This window comes from Passer domesticus, chromosome 34 (assembly GCF_036417665.1).
Source record: "Passer domesticus isolate bPasDom1 chromosome 34, bPasDom1.hap1, whole genome shotgun sequence".
In the NCBI taxonomy this organism is placed as follows: Eukaryota; Metazoa; Chordata; class Aves; order Passeriformes; family Passeridae; genus Passer; species Passer domesticus.
This window is the reverse complement of record NC_087507.1, coordinates 851,246-861,158: the sequence shown is the minus strand read 5'-3', so window position 1 is coordinate 861,158 and position 9,913 is coordinate 851,246. Positions and strand designations below refer to the sequence as shown.

Sequence of the window (9,913 nt, the reverse complement as noted above, 5' to 3'; positions counted from 1 at the left end):
ATGGCCGGATCAGCCAATGGGAGCGCGGCGTGGGCGGGGCAAGCACCGCGTGGGGACCTGGGCGGGTCTAAGGGGGGCTGGGGGGGTCGGGGGGGGTTTGGGGGGGCAAAGGGGGGGGCGGGGGGGGGTTGGGGGTGGGGGGGCATGGGGGATGGGAGGGGTCACAGGGGCGGGGGGGGTTTTGGGGGGTCCCGGGGTTTTGGGGGGGTCCCGGGGGTTTGGGGGGTCCCGGGGGTTTTGGGGGGTCTTGGCAGGCTGGGGGGGTCCTGGGGACACCGTGGGGACACGCTGGGACACAGCCCGGGGTGGGGCAGGTCGGACCCCAGGGGCCCGGGGGGTGTGGCAGGGCTGGGGGACACTTTGGGACATTGGGGACACTTTGGGACAGTGACTCTGGGGCCGTGGGGACACTTTGGGACACTTTGGGACAGTGACCATGGGGCCGTGGGGACTCCTGGTCATGGGGACAATGGCGTGGGGGGGCCTGTCCCTCACTGTGTCCCCATGTCCCCTTGGCCACCTGTCCCCAGGTGTCCAATACCCGTGTCCCCCCATGTCCCCGTGTCCTGTCCCCCATGTCCTCCCTGTCCCCGTGTCCCCCCATGTCCATGTCCCCGTGTCCCCGTGTCCCCGAGCTGCCCGCGGTGTCACCGGAGCCGGGGACACGCTCGGGGCCACGCCTGGGGGCGGGCAGAGGCTCCGGCGGTGACACCGTGCGGTGACAGGCTCGGTGTCGCCGTGCAGTGACAGGCTCGGGTGGCACCGAGGTGACAGCCACAGCCCCGCAAGCCTCGGGCCCCTCCTTCCCCCGCTCCCGTCCCGGTTCCTCCCGGCTACCCCGGTTCCTCCTCGGCCCATCCCCGTTCCCATCCCGTTTCCCTCCCCGGTTCCTCCCTGGTCCATCCCCGCTCCCCCCGGTTCTTCCCCCGTTCCCATCCCGTTCCTATTCCGTTCCTATCCCGTTCCCATCCCCGTTTCTCTGCCCGGTTCCTCCGCCGTTCCCTTCCCCGTCCCTTTCCCTCCCCGTTCCCATCCCCGCTCCCTCCCGCCCCCTCTCCCTCGCTCCCTCCCGATTCCCTCCCGTTCCCTCCCCCGGTCCCTCCCCCGGTCCGCTTCCATCCGTCGATCCCTCCCCGGTCCATTCTCGGTCCCTCCCGGTCCATCCCTGGTCCAGCCCTCTCCCCCTCCATCCCCCGGTCCCCCCCGGTCCCTCCCCGCTCCATCCCCACTCATTTCCCGGTCCTTTCGCCGTCTCTCTCCGGTCCCTTCCCCGTTCCATCCTCATCCATTCCCCGATCCATCCCCGGTCCCTCCTTCTCCCCATCATCCCCAGTCTCTCCTCGGTCCCTCCCCCTCTCCATCCCTCTCCCCGGTCCCTCCCCGGTCTCTCTGCTCTCCATCCCCGCTCCATCCCCGGTCCCTCTCCGCTCCCTTCCCCGTCTATCCCCGGTCCCTCCCCGGTCTCTCCCCATCCATTCCCCGCTCCATCCCCGGTCCCTCCCCGCCCCATTCCCGGTCTTTCCCCGGTCTCTCCCCGGTCTCTCCCAGGTCCCTCCCCCGCTCCATCCCTCTCCCCATCCCTCCCTGGTCCCTCTCCGCTCCCTCCCCGCTCCATCCCCAATCCTCCCCCGGTCCATTCCTCTCCCCGCCCCATTCCCGGTCCCTCCCCGGTCCCTCCCCGGTCCCTCCCCGGTCCCTCCCCGGTCTCTCCCCGGTCTCTCCCCCGCTCCACCCCCGCTCCCTCCCCATCCATTCCTTGGTCACTCCCCGGTCTCTCTCCGGTGCCTCTCCAGTCTATTCCCATCCCTCCCCGCCCCATTCCCGGTCCCTCCCGGTCCCTCCCCATCCATCCCTGCTCGATCGCTGCTCCATCCCCGTCCCTCCCCGTCCCTCCCGGTCCCTCCCAATCCATCCCTGCTCCATCCCAGTCCATCCCCATCCCTCCCCATCCATCCCCATCCATCCCCATTCCTCTTGGTCTATCCTCGGTCCCTCCCCGGTCCCTCCCCATCCCTCCCCGTCCCTCCCCATCCCTCCTGCTCCATCCCCGGTCCCTCCCCATCCATCCCGGTCCCTCCCCATCCCTCCTGGTCTATCCTCGGTCCCTCCCCATCCCCATCCCCATCCCCATCCCTCCCCATCCATCCCCATTCCTCTTGGTCTATCCCCGGTCCCTCCCCGGTCCCTCCCCGGTCCCTCCCCGTCCCTCCCGGTCCTTCCCCATCCCTCCCCATCCCTCCCCCATCCCTCCTGCTCCATCCCCGGTCCCTCCCCATCCATCCCTGCTCCATCCCCATCCCTCCCCATCCCTCCCGCTCCCTCCCGCTCCCTCCCGGTCCCTCCCCGTCCCTCCCCGTCTCTCCCCGGTCCCTCCCAATCCATCCCTGCTCCATCCCAGTCCATCCCCATCCCTCCCCATCCATCCCCATTCCTCTTGGTCTATCCCCGGTCCCTCCCCGTCCCTCCCGGTCCTTCCCCATCCCTCCCCATCCCTCCCCCATCCCTCCTGTTCCATCCCCGGTCCCTCCCCATCCCTCCCCGTCCCTCCCCATCCCTCCCGGTTCCTCCCCGTCCCTCCCGGTCCCTCCCCATCCATCCCGGTCCCTCCCCGGTCCCTCCCAATCCATCCCTGCTCCCTCCCCGTCCCTCCCCATCCCTCCCCCATCCCTCCCCATCCCTCCCCGGTCCCTCCCGATCCCGCCCCATCCCTCCTGGTCTATCCTCGGTCCCTCCCCATCCCCATCCCCATCCCCATCCATCCCGGTCCCTCCCCATCCCTCTTGCTCCATCCCCGGTCCCTCCCCGTCCCTCCCCATCCCTCCCCGTCTCTCCCCCGTCCCTCCCCATCCCTCCTGCTCCATCCCCGGTCCCTCCCCATCCCTCCCCATCCCTCCCCATCCCTCCCCATCCCTCCCCATCCCTCCCCATCCCTCCTGCTCCATCCCCGGTCCCTCCCCATCCCTCCTGCTCCATCCCCGGTCCCTCCCCATCCCTCCTGCTCCATCCCCGGTCCCTCCCCGTCCCTCCCCGTCCCTGCCGGTCCCTCCCCGTCCCCCCCGCCCCCCGGGGCTCCCTCCCCGCGCCCGTCCCGCGGAGCCCGGCCGTGCCCGGTGCCAGAGCGGCGGGGGCGGCCATGGGCAAGGACTATTACCGCACGCTGGGGCTGGCGCGGGGCGCCTCGCCCGCCGACATCCGCCGCGCGTACCGGCGGCAGGCGCTGCGCTGCCACCCCGACAAGGACCGCTCCCCCGGCGCCGAGCAGCGCTTCAAGGAGGTGGCCGAGGCCTACGACGTGCTCAGCGACCCCAAAAAACGGGAGATCTTCGACAAGTACGGGGAGGAGGGTGAGCGGCGGCGCCGGGGGCCGGGGGGCCGGGCCGGGGGGCTGGGGGCACGGAGGGGTGAGGGAGAGGTGGGGAGGGGGCCGGGGGCACGGAGGGGTGAGGGGCGGGTGGGGAGGGGGCTGGGGGCACGGGAGGGGTGAGGGGCGGGTGGGGAGGGGGCTGGGGGGGCACAGGAGGGGCAGTGAGGGGGTCAGGGGGCAGGTGAGAAGGGGGGCTCAGGGTCAGAGGGGGTGTGGGGAGGGGCAGTGGGGGGGGTGAGGGGGAGATTGGGGGGCGGAGTGAGGGGTGGGGGGCTTGGGGTGACAGCCAGGCAGGTGGGGGGGGATGGGGTTGGGACAGGTGACAGGGACAGGTGACAGGGACAGGTGAGAGGGACAGGGGATGGGAACAGGGGGTGAGGACAGGTGAGGGGGGCAGATGAGGGGGACAGGTGACAGGGGTGAGGACAGGTGAGGGGACAGGAGGTGAAGACAGATGACGGGACAGGCGACAGGGACAGGTGAGGGGACAGGGGGTAAGGACAGGTGACAGGCACAAGTGACAGGCCCAGGTGGGGGGACAGGCGACAGGGACAGGTGAGGGGACAGGGGATGAGGACAGGGGACAGGGGCTAGGGACAGGTGACAGGCAGAGGTGACAGGGCCAGGTGGGGGGGCAGGGGATGAGGACAGGTGACAGACACAGGTGACAGGGTTTGGGGGTGCGCACAGCAGGGTGGGCAGGCCGGTGGCAGCCGTGGCACGCGGGGGGCGCGGGGGGCTCGGCGCCCGCGTGGCCGGCAGCGCCCGGGGGGGGCCGGGAGGGCGCCGGGGCGTGCCGGGGGGGGCCGCTGGAGCCGGCTGGGCCTGTTGGGGCCCGTCCGGGCCCGTCAGCGGCGTCGGCGCCACGGGCAGAACCGGTTCCCCACGCCCTGGCCGCCCCACGCCCTGCCCGCGGCTCGCCCCGCGGCGCCGCGGCCGGGGGGCTGATGGGCACCTCCCCGTCCCCCCCCAACACCGCCAGGGCTGAAAGGGGGAGCCCCCACCCCCGGGCCGGGGGGCTCCAACGGGCCCACCTTCACCTACACGTTCCGCGGCGACCCGCACGCCATGTTCGCCGAGTTCTTCGACGGGCGCAACCCCTTCGACACCTTCTTCGTGCAGCGCAACGGCGACGATGAGGACGGCGACGAGGCCTTCAACACCTTCCACGTGGGGGGCTTCGGCAGCGTCAGCTTCCCGCGGGGCCGGGGCGGCGAGGGCCGCAAGCAGGACCCCCCGGTGCTGTACGACCTGCGCGTGTCGCTGGAGGAGATCTACAGCGGCTGCACCAAGAAGATGAAGATCTCCCACAAGCGCCTGGGCCCCGACGGCAAGACGGTGAGGAACGAGGACAAGATCCTGACCATCGAGGTGAAGCGGGGCTGGAAGGAGGGCACCAAGATCACCTTCCCCAAGGAGGGCGACCAGACCCCCAACAACATCCCGGCCGACGTGGTGTTCGTGCTCAAGGACAAGCCGCACGACGTGTTCCGCCGCGACGGCTCCGACATCGTCTACCCGGCCAGGATCAGCCTGCGCCAGGTCGGGGGGACGCGGGGTGGGTGGGCTTGGGGGACATTGGGGTGGGTGGGCTTGGTGGTCCAGAACATTGGAGATGGGTGGCCTTGGTGGGGACGTCAGGGGATGGGTGGGCTTGGTGGGGACATTGGGGTGGGTGGGCTTGGGGGGGATATTGAGGGGTGGGTGGGCTTGGGGGGGATATTGAGGGGTGGGTGGGCTTGGGGGGGATATTGAGGGGTGGGTTTGGAGGGGACATCAAGGGGTGGGTGGGCTTGGGGGGACATTGGGGTGGGTGGGCTTGGGGGGACATCAAGGGTTGGTGTTGGTGGGCATGTTGGAGATGGGTGGGCTTGGTGGGGATATCAGGGGTGGGTGGGCTTGGTGGTCCAGAACATTAGAGATGAGGTGGCCTTGGTGGGGATATCAAGGTTTGGAGTTGGTGGGAATGTTGGCGATGGGTGGGCTTGGTGGGGCATCAGGGCTGGGTGGGCTTGGTGGGGACACTGGGGCTGCGGTGGCCTTGGTGGGGACACCAGGGGTTGATCTTGATGGGAATGTTGGAGATGGGTTGGTCCTGGTGGGGACATCAGGGCTGGGTGGCCTTGGTGGGGACATCAGAGGTTGGCGTTAGTGGGAACATTGTAGATGGGGTGGTCTTGGTGGGGACATTGGGGTGGGGGGGGCTTGGGGACATCAGGACTGGGTGGGCTTGGTGGGAACGTTGGAGATGGGTGACAGTGGGGACATTGAGGGTGGGTGGCAGTGGGGGGGACATTGGGGTGGGTGGGCTTGGTGGGGACATTGGGGTGGGTGGGCTTGGGGGGACACCAGGGGGTGGGTGGGTTTGGAGGGGACATCAAGGGTTGGTGGTGGTGGGCATGTTGGAGATGGGTGGGCTTGGGGGACACTGGGGTAGGTGGGCTTGGGAGGGACACCAGGGGTTGTTGTTTGTGGGAATGTTGGAGATGGGCGGGCTTGGTGGGGACATTGGAGATGGGTGACAGTGGGGACATTGAGGGTGGGTGGCAGTGGGGGGGACATTGGGGTGGGTGGGCTTGGGGGACACGGGCGTGGGTGGGCTTGGGGGGGACATCAAGGTTTGGAGTTGGTGGGCATGTTGGCGATGGGTGGGCTTGGTGGGGCATCAGGGCTGGGTGGGCTTGGTGGGGACATCAGGACAGGGCTGGTCCTGGAGGGACACGGGCCGGTCTGGGGTTGGTGGCAGTGGTGGCCGTGGTGGCAGTGGTGGCCGTGGTGGCAGTGGTGGCAGTGTTGAAGTGGTGGCAGTGGTGGCAGTGTTGAAGTGGTGGCAGTGGTGGCAGTGTTGGCTGTGGGGGCAGTGTGGCAGTGTGGCCCTGGTGGCCCAGGTCAGCCTCGGTGGGGACAGCGGGGCCGTTGGTCTGGCTGGGGGCACCGGGGTGGGTTGGTCCTGGTGGGGACACCGGGGGGATGTCACAGGTGGGCCAGCTTGGGTGGGGGGACATGGTGGGGAGGGGGTCACTCTGGGGGGTGGCAGGACACGATGGATGGCCGGGGGTCACTCTGGGGTCACTCTGAGGTCACTCTGGGGTCACTGTGGGATTACTTTGGGGTCACTCCAGGGGTCACTGTGGGGTCACTTTGGGTGGTGGGGCCATGCTGGGGGTGTCCCTTGGCCCAGCGCTGACCTGTCCACCCTGTCCCCTGTCAGTGACCTGTCCCCATGTCCTCTGTCCCTGACCTGTCCCCATGTCCCTGACGTGTCCCCTGCTGTCCCCAGGCGCTGTGTGGCTGCACGGTGACCGTCCCCACGCTGGACGGCCGCTCGCTGCCCATGGTGTTCCAGGACGTGGGACACCCCGTGTGTCCCCTGTGTCCCTCACCTGTCCCCATGTCCCCATGTCCCTGATGTGTCCCCTGCTGTCCCCAGGCGCTGTGTGGCTGCACGGTGACCGTCCCCACGCTGGACGGCCGCTCGCTGCCCATGGTGTTCCAGGACATGGGACAGCCCCGTGTCCCCATGTCCCTCACCTGTCCCCATGTCCCCATGTCCCTGACGTGTCCCCTGATGTCCCCTGCTGTCCCCAGGCTCTGTGTGGCTGCACGGTGACCGTCCCCACGCTGGACGGCCGCTCCCTCCCCATGGTGTTCCAGGACATGGAACACCCGTGTGTCCCCTGTGTCCCCTGTGTCCCCATGTCCCTGACATGTCCCCATGTCCCCTGTATCCCCATGTCCCTGACGTGTCCCCTGCTGTCCCCAGGCGCTGTGTGGCTGCACGGTGACCGTCCCCACGCTGGACGGCCGCTCGCTGCCCATGGTGTTCCAGGACGTGGGACAGCCCTGTGTCCCCTGTGTCCCCATGTCACTCACCTGTCCCGATGTCCCCATGTCCCTGACGTGTCCCTGACGTGTCCCCTGCTGTCCCCAGGCGCTGTGTGGCTGCACGGTGACGGTCCCCACGCTGGACGGCCGCTCGCTGCCCATGGTGTTCCAGGACGTGCTCAAGCCGGGGGTGAAGCGCCGCGTGCCGGGGGAGGGGCTGCCCCTGCCCCGCTGCCCGGAGCAGCGCGGGGACCTCGTCATCGAGTTCGAGGTCAAGTTCCCCGACAGGATCGCCCCGGCCTCCAAGCCCCTCCTGGAGCAGATCCTGCCCCCCTAGGGCCCCCCAAACCCCGCCCGGGGGCCGCGGACTCGGGGGGACCCCCCGGAACACCCCCGGCTCGGGGGGGCTCCTCCTCGGGGGGTTTTGGGGTGTCCCTGCCTGTCCCAGGGGGGTTTTGGGGTCACCCTGCCTGTCCCAGGGGGGTTTTGGGGGTGTCCCTGCCTGACCCGGGGGTTTTGGGGTCACCCTGCCTGTCCCAGGGGGGTTTTGGGGTGTCCCTGCCTGTCCCAGGGGGGTTTTGGGGTCACCCCTCTCTCCTGGGGGGTTTTGGGGTCACCCTGCTCTCCCGGCGGATTTTGGAGTCACCCCGCTATCTCAGGGGGTTTTGGGGTCACCCCGCTGTCCCGGGGGTTTTGGGGTGTTCCTGTTCCTGATCTCAGAGGGGTTTTGGGGTCACCCCGCTGTCCCGGGGGTTTTGGGTGTCCCTGTCCCCAGTCTTGGAGGGGTTTTAGGGTCACCTCCGCTATCTCAGGGGGTTTTGGGTGTCCCTGTTCCTGATCTCGGAGGGGTTTTGGGGTCACCCCGCTGTCTCAGGGGGGTTTTGGGGTGTCCTTGTCCCCAGTCTCGGAGCTCAGAGCGGTTTTGGGGTCACCCCACCCTCCTGGGGGGTCACCCTGCTATCTCAGGGGGTTTTGGGGTCACCCCGCTGTCCCAGGGGGTTTTGGGGTGTCCTTGTCCCCCCCATCTCGGAGCTCAGAGCGGTTTTGGGGTCACCCTGGCGTCCCGGGGGGTTTTGGGGTGTCCCTGTCCCCAGTCTTGGAGGGGTTTTGGGGTCACTCTGCTATCTCAGGGGGTTTTGGGGTGTCCCTGTCCCCAGTCAGAGCTCAGAGCGGTTTTGGGGTCACCCCGCTGTCCCGGGGGTTTTGGGGTGTCCCTGTCCCTGATCTCGGAGGGGTTTTGGGGTCACCCCGCTGTCCCGGGGGTTTTGGGGTGTCACTGTCCCCAGTCTCGGAGCTCAGAGCGGTTTTGGGGTCACCCCACCCTCCTGGGGGGTCACCCTGCTATCTCAGGGGGTTTTGGGGTCACCCCGCTGTCCCGGGGGATTTTGAGGTGTCCTTGACTCCCCCCATTTTGGGGGTCCCGGGGGGTTTTGGGGTCACCCACCTGTCCCAGGGGGTTTTGGGGTGTCCCTGTCCCCAGTCTTGGAGGGGTTTTGGGGTCACCCCGCTGTCCCGGGGGGTTTTGGGGTCACTCTGCTATCTCAGGGGGTTTTGGGGTGTCCCTGTCCCCAGTCCTGGAGGGGTTTTGGGGTCACCCCGCTGTCCCGGGGGGTTTTGGGGTGTCCCTGTCCCCAGTCAGAGCTCCGAGGGGTTTTGGGGTCACCTCGCTCTCCTGGGGGATTTTGGGGTCACCCCGCTGTCCCGGGGGGTTTTGGGGTCACCCCGCTATCTCAGGGGATTTTGGGGTTTCCCTGTCCCCGATCTCGGGGGGTTTTGGGGTCACCCCCGCTATCTCAGGGGATTTTGGTGTCTCCTTTGTGCCCTTTTGGGGGGTCCCAAAGTGGCTTTCAGGGTCTTGGGGTGTCCTTGTCCCCCCCTCTGCTCTGGGTGTCCTCGACCCCCTCATTTTGGGGGTCTCCAGCTGTCCTTGTCCCCCCATTCTGGGGGTCTCGGGGGTCCCCAGGTGCCCCCCTCCCCCAAATTTGGGGTCATGGGGTCTTCAGGTGTCCTTGTCCCCCCCATTTTGGGGGTCTTCGGGTGTCCATGACCCCCAGTTTTGGGGGTCTTGGGGTCTTCAGGTGTCTCTGTCCCCCCACTTTGGGGGTCTCTGGGTGTTTTTCTCACCCCTCCCCCCATTTTGGGGGTCTCTGTCCCCCCATTTTGGGGGTCCCCGGCTCCTTGCCCCCCCCCCATTTTGGGGTCCCCACCCGTCCTTGCACCCCCCCCCCCGGGCTGTGTTTGGGGTGGGGGTCCCCACATCCCCTCCCCCCCTTTTTTTGGGGTTCCCCCCCCTCATCCTTTATTTGGGGGGGGGTCCCAAACCAGGGGGGACCCCCGGGGGGGGGTGGGGGGGCCGCGGGCGGCTCGGGGGGGGAGGGGCGGGGCCCTCGCGGTTTTTGGGGTGAAACCGCCCGGAAAAGGGGCCGAGATTAAAAATCCCTCAAAGCCGAGCGGGCGCTGCTTTTTTGGGGAGGGGGCGTCGGGGGGGGGGGCTTGGGGTGGGGGGGCACAGAGGGTTTTCTCTCCCCCTCCCCAAAATCACACAGGGACCCCCCCGCAATGGGGTGCGGACCCCCAGAGGGGGGCGGAGCACCCCCAAAAATGGGGTCTGGGACCCCTCCCCAAAAATGGGGTCTGGGACCCCAAATCGGGTCTGGGACCCCTCCCCAAATCGGGTCTGGGACCCCTCCTCAAAAATGGGGTCTGGGACCCCTCCCCAAATCG

The 9,913-nt window shown here is 68.7% G+C and overlaps 2 protein-coding genes across 4 annotated transcripts; both read left to right on the top strand.

Annotated features, from left to right (window-relative positions):
- LOC135288621 (uncharacterized) lies at positions 1 to 2,198 on the top strand (the record flags this gene model as incomplete). Its single annotated transcript, XM_064401991.1, has 2 exons — positions 1 to 33; positions 726 to 2,198. Coding segments are annotated over exons 1-2 (1,506 nt in total), but the record flags the coding sequence as incomplete, so codon positions are not given.
- Positions 2,199 to 2,990: 792 nt separating this feature from the next.
- DNAJB1 (DnaJ heat shock protein family (Hsp40) member B1) lies at positions 2,991 to 9,415 on the top strand. 3 transcript variants are annotated; one of them, XR_010351687.1, is made up of 4 exons: positions 2,991 to 3,344; positions 4,347 to 4,906; positions 7,296 to 7,941; positions 8,036 to 9,415. XR_010351687.1 is itself a non-coding variant. In XM_064402110.1 (3 exons), the coding sequence occupies exons 1-3, from the start codon at positions 3,134 to 3,136 to the stop codon at positions 7,524 to 7,526; spliced, it is 1,002 nt and encodes a 333-aa protein (XP_064258180.1). In that variant the 5' UTR covers positions 2,991 to 3,133; the 3' UTR covers positions 7,527 to 9,415. The 3 variants fall into 3 exon arrangements, 1 of the variants encoding a protein (XP_064258180.1); XR_010351688.1 differs by having other exon boundaries at positions 3,199 to 3,330; XM_064402110.1 differs by having other exon boundaries at positions 7,296 to 9,415.
- The last annotated feature ends 498 nt before the right edge of the window (positions 9,416 to 9,913 follow it).